This window comes from Sciurus carolinensis, chromosome 17, assembly GCF_902686445.1.
Source record: "Sciurus carolinensis chromosome 17, mSciCar1.2, whole genome shotgun sequence".
NCBI classification, from domain to species: Eukaryota; Metazoa; Chordata; class Mammalia; order Rodentia; family Sciuridae; genus Sciurus; species Sciurus carolinensis.
The window spans coordinates 629,790-644,495 of record NC_062229.1 but is presented as its reverse complement, the minus strand read 5'-3'; the positions used below and the strand labels follow the sequence as shown (position 1 = coordinate 644,495).

The window sequence follows — 14,706 nt, the reverse complement described above, 5'->3', positions numbered from 1 at the left end:
GGTTGGGCCCCTGGCACTGGGCGGCTTTGCAGGTGGGCACGCCAGGCTACTCTTAGAACCCCGAGGCAGGGCCACATCCCCTGAGCAGGCCACCTCAAAAGAGAGTGGGCCCGTGGGCTCGGGATTGTGGGAGCCTCCCCACCCCCGGAGCGCCACCCAGGCGGAGGTTTGGGGCTTGGGCTGCACAGCCGCTCCCAGCCGGTGCTGACCTTCCCAGTGGGGGCGAGTAGGAGGGCGCCTGCCTCGGAGCCCGGCACCGTCTCGAGGAGCCCCAGATCCGGGGGCGCCACGTGGAGCGGGGTCCCTGGCAGGAGGAAGGAGGGCTGGCGCGGGGCGCAGGGAAGCCGGGGCCACCCGAGCGGGGGACTCCAGCTCACGGCGCCCGCACGTGCGGACGCCCAGGTCCGCGCCCACGGCGGGGGCGGGGCTGCCACGTGACCGCCGGCCCGGCCCGCGCGTGCGCGTTGCGGCCGCCCATTGTTGGTCGCGGTGACGTCGGAGGGCGGGGCGGGGTGGGGCGGGGCGCGCGGCCGGGAGGCGGGCGGCGGGCGGCGGGAGGGCAGGAGCGTCCCGCGCCGCCGCCGCCGCCTCGGCCGCCAGGAGCCGCCGCAGCCCGCCGAGCAGCAGAGAGTCGCGGCCGCCCCCGGCCCGGCCCGAGCAGCCCCGCGCCGCCGCCCCCGCCCGGCCGCCCCCGCCCCGCCGCTGGATGCCGGCGGCCGGCGGCCGAGCTCGCAGAGGCGGAGGGCGGCGCGGGCGGCGGCGCGGGCGGCCGGCGGCCGAGCGGCAGGAGCGCGGGCCCGAGCGCTAGCGCCCGCCATGCCCGGCTCCACCGGCCAGCCGGACGGCGGCGGGGGCGGCGGGCCGGGGGCGGCGACCGGCGGGGACCCCAGCCCGCGCCCCCCGCCCCCGGGCGCCGAGGAGGCCGCGCCCCGGCCGCCGCCCGAGCCCGACGACGCGGCCGCCGCGCTGCGCCTGGCGCTGGACCAGCTGTCCGCGTTGGGGCTGGGGGCCGCCGGCGGCCCGGAGGAAGAGGGGCCGGCGGCGGGCGGCGGGGACGGCGCGGCGGGCGGCGGGGACGGCGGGGAGGCCGAGCCTGCGCCCCCCGACGGCCCCGAGGCCGGCGCGTCCCTGGCTGTGGCGCCCGTCGTGGCCCCTGGCGCGCTGCCGCTGCTGGAGCCCGACGTGAGCCCTCCTCCGCCGCCGCCCCGGCCGTCGCCGCCGGACCTGTTCGCCGGCTTCGCGCCCCATCCCTCGGCTCTGGGCCCCCCGACGCTGCTGGCCGAGCAGATGAGCGTGATCGGCAGCCGCAAGAAGAGCGTGAACATGACCGAGTGCGTGCCGGTGCCCAGCTCGGAGCATGTCGCCGAGATCGTGGGTCGCCAGGGTGAGTGGCCGCCGTCGGGGGCACCGCCTGCCCCAGGAGGGGTTCTCCACGGCCCAGCCCGTGGCTGAGCACTGGACACGCCCCGCGTGGGCTCCGGCCTGGGTGGCCGCCTGGAGCCTTTGTCCAGCCGCCGGCCGTGGGAGAAAGTTGGGCGCAGCCCGCGCTCCTCCCATCGCTCTCAGTCCCTCCGCCGCCTTTGTCTGGGCGACTGCAGCGAGTACAGGCTTATGCCAGCAGCCGATGTCCAGCACCCCCCGCCGCCCGCAGGGACACCCCAAGACAGGGATGGGAATATGGCCCGGGCTGGGCGGCGGGCGCTTTACCCCCGCCACAGGCATGGGGCGGGGCCGGCTCAGATTTGGAGGTGGTTCAGGGAGGGCCTGCAGGGTCAAGGAGGGAAATCTGGCAACATGGAGAGGGGGCCTCCCAGCGCCCCCAGTCTAGGGACCCGTTCAGGGTGGGTTGCTAAGGGATGTGAGAGACCGTCTCTGTGCCCCCCGTCAGGGATCCCGGATTGTGGAAGGGGCAGCTGCAGAAGCTGTTTCTGGGGCACCTCCACAGCCCTCCTCCACTGGGCAGGCCCAGGGTGTGGGGGTCCCGGCAGCAGCATTGTCAGAGCGTCCCTGTTGCCCGCCCCATTGTTCTCTTTGTTAGAGAGCCAGGCTAGATTTGCAGGGTGACATCAGGCTGGCCGATGCTCATTGGCCCTCTAGCTGTGGGGCGGGCAGGCGGGTGGTGGGCAGTGCCCAGCCCCAGCACACACCCACCGCCGTTATCATCCTGTCCTCCTCCCCCACCACCTCACTGGCCTCAACTTTCTCCTTCCTTCCCACCTGCCCCTCCCTACTTCTAGCTCCCTGCTGCACGCCTGTGATCAGCCAGGTTCTAGAACTCGGGGTGGGGCTAGGTGGGGCTGGAGGTGGGGCTGCCAGACACTCAGGCTGGAGGGGCAGCCTCTGGACTCTCAGTAAGGGGAGCCAAAGAAGGATGTGGGGGATTTGAACCACAAGGTCACCTGTTACCCTGGATGCAGTCAGGGGACCACAGGATGCCCTCCCTCAGCACTGCCTTCTCCTAGTTCCAGGTGGGTGGAGCAATCGCCCAGCAAGCACCCTTGTCTTTTCCATCATTCATTTGTTCACCTTGTGTGGGAACATACTGAGGGTCAGGCATCGTGCTGGGCTAGGACCATCATGAGCCAGTGGGATGGGTGGCTCGCTGAGCCCTCTGTCCCGACAGCAGGATCCTGGGCAGGACTGCTGTTTCCATCCCCCGCTTGCTGCCTTCCCACACAGGCCCTGGGCCAGCTCCTTTGTACTGTGTCTGAAAGCCGGTGGGAACAGACCTGCAGCCCAGGCCTGGGTCTTCTGCACAGTTCACCAGGGGAGGGTGTGTTCTGTGTGAAAGCATGTGTCCTGACACCTAAAGGTCCTTAGAGGTCTGCAGCCACTCCGGGTGGGGTCAGGCAGAGCACATCTGGCCCCAGGGTCTCAAGCTGAGCATGCTTTAGAGGCAGGGTCATGGGGAACCCACCTGGGAGCACCAGGTTTGGCCCCTGTCTCCTGGATGTACACTTGGCAGCCCTTGTCTCGTGCCAGGCTGGGATCTTGCATGCAGCAGACAGCAAGGCAACCCTGGGATACTGTGGACCCTGAGCACTCAGCCTGCATGCTGCAGTGTTCCCCTGGTCCTGAGTGGACAATAGCCCCTCCCTCTGAGCTGGAGAAGATAGCACTGCCCATGGGGTTGTTTTAGGATTCTCAAACAAGATGCTAGTTCCAGTCCCAGCTCATCAGTACACACAGTAGCCTCCCCATAAGTGGGCACAGGGCCCCAGGGAAGGAGCCCTCAGCACCAGACCAGGATGCCAGCTTCAACAACCCGCCCCTCCCGAGCTTCAGAACCATCTGTGGCTCCCAGCTCCCCCCACATCAGTTGTCAAGTGTGTCCAGTCCTTTGTATCTTAGCCCTGCCTATGCTGTCTCTCCGCTCTGTGCCCCATCCTCCACCCTGGGACTCCTGTCACACCCCAGGTTCATGCTGCCCTCCCGTGGAGGGCAGGAGAGGGGCACCTGTCTGGTCTCCCCCAAGACCTGGTGTGGCCCTCTCCTTGAGCCTGTTTCCTTAGTCCTTGAATGGCTCCAAGGCCTCCGGCGCACAGTACAGTCGTTACGCTCCGTGAGTCCTGGGCAGAAGCAGCTCTCTTTTTCTTCCTCTGCTCCATCTTTTCCATGGGGGCAGGGCATGCTGCAGACTGAACCCAGCGCCCCACTACCACTGAGCTGGGCCTCAGCCCTTTTTATTTTTTCCTTTGATACAGGGTCTCACTAACTTGCTGAGGCCTTCCTTGAACTTGTGATGATCCTCCTGCTTCAGGGTCTGGAGAGCTGGATCGCGGGAATGGCCGTCACATCTGGCATGCCTATATCTTTATTGAGCTAGCCTCTGCTGGCCTCCACTGGTCCTGCCTTGTCTGTGTGTCCTAGAGAAGGTCCTTGCTGCTTCTCAGGTCTAGATGGGGAGGGAACTGCTGGTCATAGGTGGAGAGGGGCAGACCAGAGTGAGGGGTGGATGGGAAGAACTTGAGCCTTCTTGTGGGGAGACAGAGTAGAGATGCCCAGTGGGTCAGCGAAGGCCACCCAGAGGCCACTGCACGCTTCCTGAGGGTTCCATCTGAGACTCTCCCAGCTACCTTCTCCTGCCCTGCCCCCTACACATCTGTGCCATGCAGCCGCCTCCCGCTGCAGGTTTGCCAGGCAGGACCCTGGCTTGGCTGTGGAAGGGCACTCAGTACCAGGGTCTGCTGGGGGGAACGGTGCTGCAGGCAGGACTTGGATAGAAGCCACCAGGATTCCCTTTCTCTCTGCCGTCCTCCCAGGCAGAGAACAGTGGCCTCAGGCTGCCTACTCAGCCAAGGGGGGTCCAGATGCTCACTCTTCTCCCCGTACCTGTCCTAGCCCTGGGCTCCTGGCAGTTCCCTACCCGATACCTCTGTGCTTTTCTGGTGGCTAGGGATGGTGCTGTGATGTTGGGGGACTTTGCCTTGTGCCTGTGGGACCCTGCACATCCCCAGTGCCACGCCTGCTGTACTGAGCATGCCCAGTGTGGGACCAGTAGAGCCATGCCCACTGGTCTCGGCTCTGTGTGGGGCCCGTGTCCCTGCCTTTGTGGGGACTGGACTGGCCACAACATAGAGAGGATGGTGGGCGTTACCAGCCTCTGGCATGGTCACCAGAGTTGGAGTCGGGCGGGGCCCAGGAATCTGCACTTCATCCTTAACTGACTCTGGTAGCTCCCAGGACCCCTGCCACCTCCACTCGCCCCACTGTGCCAGAGGGCAGAGATGCAGCTCCCTCTCCTGGCCCTCCTCTGCCACTGCACAGGGGCTTGTGGGTGGGAGCTGGGGCAGATGACATCCAGTTGCACTGGGCTTGGGGTCCCCCCTTGAGACCTCTTGGCCATCAGGCTTCCACCCTGCCCTCTGGGACGGGGCAGGATGGGGCAGGTGAGGGGAAGCTGCTGGCTCCCCACCACACCCTGCCCCCCCTCGTCATCAGTCAGCCCAGCCGGGCTGTGGCTGTCGGGTGCCCTCCCACTGTGAGGGAGGAGGGTTGGGGTAGAAGGACCCCAAACCAGAATCCATCCCAGGGAGCCCTGCCCTGATGAATCCCATGCCCTTTCTCTGTACCCTGATTTCCTCCCCTCTCTGCTTGAAGTGCACAGTTGGGGCCCAGCAGGGTCGCAGTCCTCCTTCCAGGGACTGAAAGCCACTCCCAGCCAGGTGTGCTTCTGCTGCCCAGGAAGGGTTCCTAGACCACCACCCTGGCCGTGCAGTGCCAGCCATGGAGCCCAGGAGACCCTGTGTGCACCTGGGTCCAGACCCCAGCCAGGCGGGCTTCCTAGAGGAGTGGAGAGGGCAGAGTGGGCCTGAGGAGCAGGGCTCTTGAGGTGTGGGTGTGATAGGTGGCATGCGTGGCAGGGAGATTGCTGGGGAGTGAGTGGCCACGCCCCCCATGGGCAGTGTGGGTGGAGGCACGTGCTAGGTAGAGGTTTGGGGTACCAGTGAGGCAAGTTGGCCACGACTCAGTGCTGGAGACTCAGGAGGGCTTGGGTGTAGCGGGAGTGGCCTGTGTCAGGAGGTAGCCAGGAAGCTAGCAGCCCTTCCTTGGGTATATGGCCTCCTTGCTGGAAGCCCTGGGTGGAGAGGCTGCTGTCCTCAGATTGGTCTGCCCCTGCCACCTTCCAGTGGCCCCCACTAAACACTTGGGGCCACTGACCCTGCCCTGCTTTCCCATCTTCTGACCCATGTGCTGTCTGGGTGGCTTCTTCCTGGTCAAACCTGATGGTCCTGCTGATTTTCTCTCTGGTTCCTGGAGACATTAGCAACACTGTTACCCTCCGTCCCCCTGCTGATCCTGAAACACTGTGCACTGTGGCCTCTGCCTCCCAGGATCAGAGGCTGTGGGGAGGCAGCAGATGCCTGACCCGGCCTGGGTTTGCTGGTGTGGATGGCCAGGCCTGGGCAGGCCACAGTGGTCTTTACATGCCCAGGGCTGCCCAGACAGTGGTGACTGCCATGGTCAAAGACCCTTGTCCCCTGCAGGTTGGACCCCCAGTTCTCCAGCACTGACAAAGGCACCTGGCTATACCCCCTCAGAGACCCACATGGGCCTCTCAAGGGGTCCTGAGTCCTGGCCCAGGAGCCACTCCCCTTGGGCCAGGGACTGGAGGCCTGAGGAGGGCTCTCAGAGGAAAATCCTAAGTGTTTTCCAACACTCTGAGACTGTGTCCTCACACTTTGGACAAGGAGTTGGTGTCAAGGATCTGTGTCATTTCCTGGTGCTGACATAACTGACTTGAAATGGCCTGGGCCAAAAGCCCTGGATCAAGGTGGGCAGGCTGCACGGCCTCCTGAGGCTCCAGCGGGCAGCCTTCCTGCCTCTCCAGGGTCCAGTGTGTTGTGTCTCCTGCTGGCCGCCACCACCTTGTAGAACCATCACCCCATCTCTGCCTTCACTGGCTCTCTTCTGAGGACACCAGTCATGTTGGATTAGGGCCTCCCCTGCTCCGTCCAGGATGACCTGTTTAACCAGTTACATCTACGGAGACCCAGCTTCCAAATTAAGGCTGTAGTATGTCCCTGCTGCTGTAACAAAACACCTCAGACTGGGCAACTTCTGAATGACAGAAAGGTATTGCTTAAGGCTCTGGAAGCTGGGAAGTCCAAGAGCAAGACACCCACAGACGTGGGGCTCCCGAGGGCCAGGACTTCGCAGGCACACCTTCTGAGTGTCCTCACAGCTGAGGTCCAGGGCAGCTCCCTAGTGCCCCCTTCATGAGACACCATCCTATTCAGGAGGGTACCCCCATTCCCCCTAAAGACCCCACCTCAATGCTGTCCCACTAGATGTTATCTTCCAACCTGTAATTTGGGGGAGACATGGGTTCAGACCACAACAGTCCCAGTCCAGGTGCAGATGAATTACAAGCAGCCAGCCCTTCCAGTCCAGGGGAAACAGGCTCTGGGTGGGAGGGACATGGGGCATCAGGGAGGGGCTCTTGAGTTGTACGCGTTTCCCACCAGAGGCTGCCGTGGGCGGATGGCCCTCGGTCATTGGGTCTCCCGTCCCCTTGCAGGGTGCAAGATCAAGGCGCTGCGTGCCAAGACGAACACGTACATCAAAACGCCAGTGCGCGGGGAGGAGCCGGTCTTCATCGTGACAGGCCGCAAGGAGGACGTGGAGATGGCTAAGCGGGAGATCTTGTCAGCAGCCGAGCACTTCTCCATGATCCGTGCCACACGGAGCAAGGCGGGTGGGCTGCCCGGCGCCGCCCCCGGTCCACCCAACCTGCCCGGACAGACCACCATCCAGGTGCGAGTGCCCTACCGCGTGGTGGGGCTGGTGGTGGGGCCCAAGGGCGCCACGATCAAGCGCATCCAGCAGCGAACACACACGTACATCGTGACGCCGGGACGCGACAAGGAGCCGGTGTTCGCTGTGACCGGCATGCCTGAGAATGTGGACCGCGCTCGCGAGGAAATCGAGGCTCACATCACGCTGCGCACTGGCGCCTTCACGGACGCCGGCCCCGACAGCGACTTCCACGCCAATGGCACAGATGTCTGCCTGGACCTGCTGGGGGCCGCCGCCAGCCTCTGGGCCAAGGCCCCCCACCCGGGACGGAGGCCCCCAGCGGCCGCAAGTGGCCTCCGCGGGGACAGTGCCCTGGGCACCCCCAGCACCCCTGAGGCCTTCTACGCGGGCAACCGTGGAGGGCCGCCGGTGCCCGACGCGGGCCCCGCCAGCCCCTATGGCGGCTCTGGAAATGGGGGCTTCACTTTCGGCGCGGACGGCGCTGGAGCCCCCACAGGGACGGCCACCCCCGAGGACTGTGACTTTGGTTTTGACTTCCTGGCCCTGGACCTGACTGTGCCCGCGGCGGCCACCATCTGGGCCCCCTTCGAGCGGGCCGCGCCCCTGCCAGCCTTCAGTGGCTGCGCGGCGGTCAACGGGGCCCCAGCGCCCGCCTCCACGGGTGCGCGGCGCAGCAGTGCGGCGGGCACCCCGCGCCATTCGCCCACGCTGCCTGAGCCTGGAGGCCTGGGCCTGGAGCTCCCGCTGACGCGGCGCGGCGCCCCCGACCCGGTGGGCGCCCTACCCTGGCGGCCTCCGCAGACCTCCCTGCCACCCTTCTCCAGCAGCGCCAGCTTCTCCACGGCCACCTCACTGCCCAGCAGTGCCTCGGCCTCCTCCGCCCTGGACTCCAGCGCCACGGACAGCAACCGCAAACCTTCCGCCTCTGCGGCCGCTGGGGCCCCAGGCCCACCCGCCGCCGCCCCAGCGCGGGAGTGCGTGGTGTGCGCTGAGGGCGAGGCCATGGCCGCCCTGGTGCCCTGCGGCCACAACCTCTTCTGCATGGACTGCGCGGTTCGAATCTGCGGCAAGAGCGAGCCCGAGTGCCCCGCGTGCCGCACACCGGCCACCCAGGCCATTCATATCTTTTCCTAGTGCGCGCTCCACCGTCGCCGTGGCCTCCCGCTGGGCCCACGGCTGCTGCCTGGCGGCGCTGGGGGCCTGGCGGCGGGCCGGGGGCGGGCCGGGGGGCGGGCGAAGGCGGGGCGGAGGGGCCAGCCTGATGCGAGACTGCTTTAACTCCTGTCCAGGCGTGGAGACGGCCGGCCGCGGCCCAGCTGCAGCACCGCGCTTCTTGACAAATGACAGTATTGAGTGGACAGGTTAAAATAAAACGGAGAGAAAAGGTCTGCTTGCACTTTTTATTTAAGACACCCCTCCCAGGGTGGTCCCAACAAAACTGGCCTCACAGCGGCGGCCCTCGCGCTGTCCGGATCTGACGGTGCGGCGCGCTCCCTGGAGGGCAGGTCTGCGCGCCGCGGGCGGGCGGGCGGGCGGAGGGCGGTCTGGGCGTCTCGCCCAGAGGTTTCTTTTTTTAATTATGAATCCCTGCTGTGGTTCTTGTTGTCATTTTTTAAATTTTTAAAAGTTTTTTTTTAACTTTTACTTTTTACCTCTTGTGTATATGTAGGGAATTTATAGGGAAATATGTACTTTATGGAATAAATTTTAAGAACTAAAAATATATTTTATTTTAAATGAAGTAATGGACCTTTAATCTTACACAGCTAAATTACTGATTATATATTTGCTGAGCTGATTTAAAGGTTAAAAACATTGTATCAAGAGTTTTATTTTTTGACTTCAAAGCCTTCTTAATAAAGTCTTTTTACTACACGTGAGCCCTGCTGTCCGTGTGTGGTGTGGGCGGCGGCCTTGGCCCGGCTCCTCCCCCGCTCTGGGTACAGCCTCTCTGCCGGTGCTGCGGTGGTCCTGCCGTGGTCCAGCCGCGGGCATGGGTTTGTGAGGGGCAGCTGCACTACCAGGGGCCTCCAGGGCCAGGCCTACGTGGAGCCCACCTCCACGGGTGGGGTTTGCCAGTCTTTGTACCGATTGGAAACAGGGCGGAAGGTCACCTCCTAGACTGGCCGCAGTGCCTCCGGGTCTGCCGAAGACACCGGTGGAGCCCCAGTGGTGAGCCCTGGTTCTCATCCTCTCACCCAGAGGGCAGCCCATAGGCCTCGGGACAACTCTCCAGGGTGCCGTTGAGCCCAGGAGGGGAGGAAGGAGTGGCCACCAGGCCGGGGTGCTCCACCCGGGGGTGTTCCATGGACAGTGAATACCACCCTTGTTGACTCATGACAACGTGCTGCCCCAGGGAACAGGCAGAAGGCCAGGGTGAGTGGATCGTGGGGGACGGCCCACCAGGAGAGCTAGGAGTGTGGAAGGCCTGGAGGGCTTCCAGGAGGAGATAAGGGGCCTCAGGGACCCGGGAGCTCTGAGCCTTGGGTGGAAGCAGCCGGAGGTGAGCCCCGTCTGTCGGGACCCCTGACCTGCCCACACCCCACCCCCCAAGACAGGGATGACTCTTAAGACCAGTCTCCCGGTTGTGGGATCTGGGGTGCTGCAGTGCCACCCAGGAAAGCTGTGCCCGGACCTCCTGGTGTGTTCTGTGCAGATGTAATTAGGATCTGGAGACCAATCGCCCTGAATCAGGGTGGGCCTCCCATGACAGGCGTCCTGTGTGAAGGCAGCTGGGGGTGACGCCCCCGAGGCCGGGAAGCCCGGGCGGAGCTGAGTAGCTGGAAGGCCCAGGAACCCGAGTCCAGCCCTGCACACACCGGGGTCTAGGAGTGTGGGCCTCCAGACAGCAGGAGACTTCTCTTGCCTAATCCCCCCAGCTGCTGGCTTTGGTCACGGCAGCCTGGGACACTTGGATACAGCAGGCAGTACTTAACCAGGGCTGACCCACAAGTCCACAAGGAGCCCAAGCGACCTGGGGTGAGGTCAGGCCTGGGCCAGACGGCAGAGGGGGCCCAGCAGGAGGAGGCCAGAGTACTGCTGACCCTGGGCAGCTTGGACAGGAAAAGACTGTCCCTCCCCAGGGCCCCAGGGGCCGAGGGAAGGAGGATCTGGGGAGTCCTGTGGGAGGAGGTGGGGGCCTGGAGCCCAGGCGTGGGCCCTGAAGGACAAGACTCAAGTGACTTGGCCCAGTGGCAAGGAGCTGGGCATGCTGGGGCAGCGAGTGCTGGTCAGGAACTCTGGGGCAGAGGCAGGAGGATCCTAGGTTCTAGGCCAGCCTGGGCCACTTAGGGAGACCCCGTCTCAGAATAAAATTTGGAAAAGGCCTGGGGGTGGCGTTCAGTGGTAAAGTGCCTGGTTAAATCCCCAGCAGCCAGACCAAAACGGCCTGGGAGGAAGGGAGGCAGGAGCAAGGTGCCGGGGTCCTGGGCCACAGGGCTCGGGCACTGCCCACGGAGAGTGGCATGGGGACAGAGTTGAGGTAGCTGGACGACCAGCCAGTGAAGGAGCCCAGGGCGTGGCGTGGGGGTGGTCTGAGGACCCCTGACTGGGGCAGGTAGGCTGGTACTGAGGATCTACGCTTCTGAGGCCCTGGGGAGAGCCAGGTGGATCCTTGAAGGTGCTTTGAGTGTGGAGGGCCAGTGAGCCGTCCACGACTGAGCCAGAGCAGGCCGTCCCGGGAGGCCAGGCGCCGGGAGCCAGCGCCCTCACCTGCTTGCTCCTTCTCTTCCTTTTCCATTCGGCTTTTTCACCTCAAGGTTCAGCTCGGGAAGCTGAAGGCTGGGCTTCTTCCCGGTCGCCCAGAGCAAACTCTCAGGGCCTTGGCCACTGAGGGCGGAGGTAGCCAGGGCTGCTGGGGAGCCCTGTTCCGGCCTCCTCGGGCGAAGCTGTGGTTCTCCCGCCTGGACCTGCACAGTGGCCCCAGGCGGGAACAAGGCCTGCCCTGCTGGTGCTCCTGGGAGGAGTTGGGCTCCAGAGGGGGACCCCTGCATCCCGCCACAGCCCCTCTGCCGCCACCTCGCCCCTCTCTGCCCCGCCTCGCCCCTCTCTGCCTCGCCCCTGGCTTTTCTTTTTCCCTCTGCCTCCACATGTACAAAGTGGGGCTTGGCTTAGTCAGGCGTGGCGTCCAGCAGGTGAGCGGGGGCTGGCGCATGGCCTCCCACACTCACATCCTGGGTGAGTGGGCAGGCAGTGGACAGGCGTGGTGGATGGATGGAAGGAGAGGCAGGGAGGTGTGCATGGGTGGGCAGGCGCCAGGGGCCAGAAGCTGGGGAGGGAGACTTGCAGTGTGCCTGGAGGTGCAGCTGGGCAGAGGGGTGGCCAGGGGCTGCGGAGCCCAGGCTGCGGAGCCCCAAGGTGGATCACAGGAGCAGGCCGTGACCAGGGGACAGACGGGAGAAAGGGAGTGCCCTGGGCATCCTCTGCAGCCCACCGCCATGACGCTCGGGTCCGAATCTAGCTTAGTCCGCTGGAAAGTCCCTGATTTGAAAGCAGGACCCCTGGTGTGGAAGGGGCAGAGTGGGGTTTAGGCAACTGACCCACTGTGACCTCATCCGTGGACCAGCCTGTTTGTTGGGTCAGCAATCTGGAGTTCTGGGTGGTGCCTGCAGGCAAGTGGGGCGCAGCCTACGCCCGGCTCACTTCTAAGAGTTCTTGTGAGGAATTCTGGTCACAGGCACCAAAAGTTGGCCTGACCCTTGGGAGTCCGCATTTGCCTAGTCCACCTGCCCTGGAAAATCTCATCAGCGTACTCCAGGGTCCAGTGCCAGCAGAATGTACGTGTGAACTTAAATGTAATGCCATATGGGATCTTTCTGGAATCTTCTAGAATGTTCCGGTCCAGCATGTCCAACAGAACTTACTGCGTGATGCCGGCGTTCCAAACCCACACTGTGCAGGGCAGGAGCTACAGCCACAGGTGGAGCCACAGGAGGCCAGTGTGGTGGAGACGCCCAGTTCTTTCTTCCTTTTTTTTTTTGGTGTTGGGATTGAACCCAGGAGCACTTGGACCAAGAGCCACACCCCCAGTCCTTTTTATTTCTTTTATTTTGAGACAGGGTCTCACTAAGTTGCTGAGGCTGGCCTTGAACTTCGTCCTCCCGCCTCAGCCTCCAGGTTACAGGTGTGCCCAGATAATGCTTCGTTTTACGGAGTCAAGTAGAGGTGTCGACAGACATCACGAGGACGCAGCGGGAGAGTCTGGCAGAGCAGACTTTGCAATCCCGTCAAGGCAACTCTGAGCGCACAGTGTGCGGCCGCTGGGGCCCTGCCCTGTGCTGACGCTCCGAACCACTGCGCAGATGCACCTTTTCCGGGTATGAGTCTTAAAATCTCTAGAATTCAGCTTGGTTTTGCGACCATGGGGACCCCATGGACTAGACCCAGGCAGCAGGAGAGCGCAGAGCCCAGGGCGCTGGCAGGAGGGCTGTGCTGCCCATCCCAGGTCCGCTGCCCTCACACTTGCCTAGCACAGGCCGAAGCTACGGGGCCAGCTGACCACCCAGAACGACCATTTTCTCCTTCTGTCGATTGACTCGGCTATTTTGTTATGGTGGTGGTGAGCTCAGCAACTCGGAGAGTGAGAGAGGGTCCAAGCAGGGCAGCCAGAGAGCACTGGGCAGGACTGGCCGCCCACAAGAGGGAGGACCTTGGACAGTCACGGGCAACGAGAACAGTCCAGCAGCAGCTGAGGACACACGGTCACATAGCCAAAGGGACTCCGTGGGTGGGAGTGAGGTGGGGCCTCCCCGGGTCGTCCAGGGGCTGGGCGGCCACACGCCCCTGGGAGCCTCTGCAGGGACAGCCCTGCCCGCGCTGGGGTTTTAGGACTTCTTAGTCCAGAACCAGGAGACAAGGAACCTGCAGTGCCTGCACTCGAGGGCCTCCGCTCCCGCAGCCCAGGGGCCGGGCTGTGCTCGAGCCACCAGCTCTGGCGGGCGGCTGGTGCTGTGGTCAGACGCACAGTCAGGGCCAGGAAGCAACCAAGTCCTCTACCCCACGAAGATGGACGCGAGCCAAAGGGATGCAGGAGCCACCCGTGCGGGGCCGAGGCCAGCACCGTCCGTCCTGGAGAGGGAGGGCGCCAGGTCGCTGGGATTGCGGACACAAAGAATCACTTCCTAGCGTCTGCCCCAAACGCTGCACGGGGTGTCCTCTGGTTTTGTTGGGTCTTGTTTTTTGGTACAGGGGACTGAACCCGGGGTGCTCTGCTACGGAGCCACATCCCCAGCCCCGTTTATTTTTTATTCAGAGACAGTGTGTTGCTAAGTTCCTGAGGCTGGCCTTGAACTTGAGATCCTCCTACCTCAGCCTCCAGAGTCTGGTGACAGACGCGGCTGCTGCTTCCAGCAGACATCGTGTATTTTGATTTGCTACACATTTGTCACCTGAGGGCGGGAGGGGAACAGGGAGTGGCCTGTGGATTCTCAGACCTGAGCCAGAGGCTGCATCCTGCGGTCACTCAGGTGCAGAGGGGCTTGAGGAACAGACCAGAAGGGCTCCCACGGCGTGTGCTGGTTTTGCCTGAGTGCCCTGTGCGCCCAGCGTGGCGCGTGGGGCGGCTCCGGCAGGACCCAGGAGCAGGCCTACAGCCCCAAGCCCACTGGCCTCACCACCTGCCCCCGCCGCAGGGTGGACGCCAGCCGCCGTCCTCTGCTGCCACCGTGTGTCCAGCGCTGCACACGACACCCTGGCCGCCACCGCCCTGTGGTTTCGGTGGAAGCTCCCGCCAGCTCCCGGGGTCACAGGTCAGTGCCGGCTTCACCCTTGCCCCGGCCTGTGGCAGGGGCTCCGTGACTGCACTGCACGAGCCCCCAGCCTCACAGAGGGCCTGCGCCTCTCCTTCGCCTGAAGCAACGGGGGCCCCACCCTGTGGGACACTTGCCGTCACCCGAGGGCAGGAAGGACTCCCATCTGTCACCTTCTTGCGTCCACAGCATGACCCCAAGTGCTGGCACAGCTGTGGCCCGCAGGCCACCGGACCATAGGCGACTGATGGGGTCCTTGGTAAGGGCCGTGAGGGCAGGGCCGGGGGCGCTCTGGAGCCGGGCAGTGGTCTGTATTTCCCTGTCTGCAAACACGTCGAGGTTTGTCCGCAGAGGGGAGGAAGCGCCACCGACGCCTGTGGAACACAGGAGCCCAGGGAACCGCCCCTAGGGTGGCGCCACCGACTGCAACTCCACTAGCGGGTGTAGGAGCCATTCGGGCCACCTCAGGGCCACCTCAGGGTCACCTCGGGCCACCTCAGGGTCACCTCAGGGTCACCTCGGGCCACCTCAGGGCCACCTCAGGGCCACCTCGGGCCACCTCAGGGCCACCTCAGGGTCACCTCAGGGCTACCTCAGGGCCACCTCGGGCCACCTCAGGGCCACCTCGGGTCACCTCGGGCCACCTCAGGGTCACCTCAGGGCCACCTCGGGCCACCTCAGGGTCACCTCAGGGCCACCT

The 14,706-nt window shown here is 64.3% G+C and overlaps 1 protein-coding gene across 1 annotated transcript; it reads left to right on the top strand.

Annotated features, from left to right (window-relative positions):
* The first annotated feature begins 578 nt into the window (after nt 1–578).
* On the top strand, nt 579–9,134 carry Mex3d (mex-3 RNA binding family member D). The gene is made up of 3 exons (XM_047532325.1): nt 579–1,384; nt 7,022–8,380; nt 8,550–9,134. The coding sequence occupies exons 1-3, from the start codon at nt 817–819 to the stop codon at nt 8,624–8,626; spliced, it is 2,004 nt and encodes a 667-aa protein (XP_047388281.1). The 5' UTR covers nt 579–816; the 3' UTR covers nt 8,627–9,134.
* The last annotated feature ends 5,572 nt before the right edge of the window (nt 9,135–14,706 follow it).

Excerpts from the sequence above, each read along its gene's own strand:
- Mex3d (XM_047532325.1), top strand. The coding sequence starts at position 817 with ATGCCCGGCTCCACCGGCCAGCCGGACGGCGGCGGGGGCGGCGGGCCG. Across the intron at positions 1,385-7,021 it reads CGAGATCGTGGGTCGCCAGG|GGTGCAAGATCAAGGCGCTG; the intron begins GTGAGTGGCCGC and ends GTCCCCTTGCAG. Across the intron at positions 8,381-8,549 it reads ACCGGCCACCCAGGCCATTC|GCGTGGAGACGGCCGGCCGC; the intron begins ATATCTTTTCCT and ends ACTCCTGTCCAG.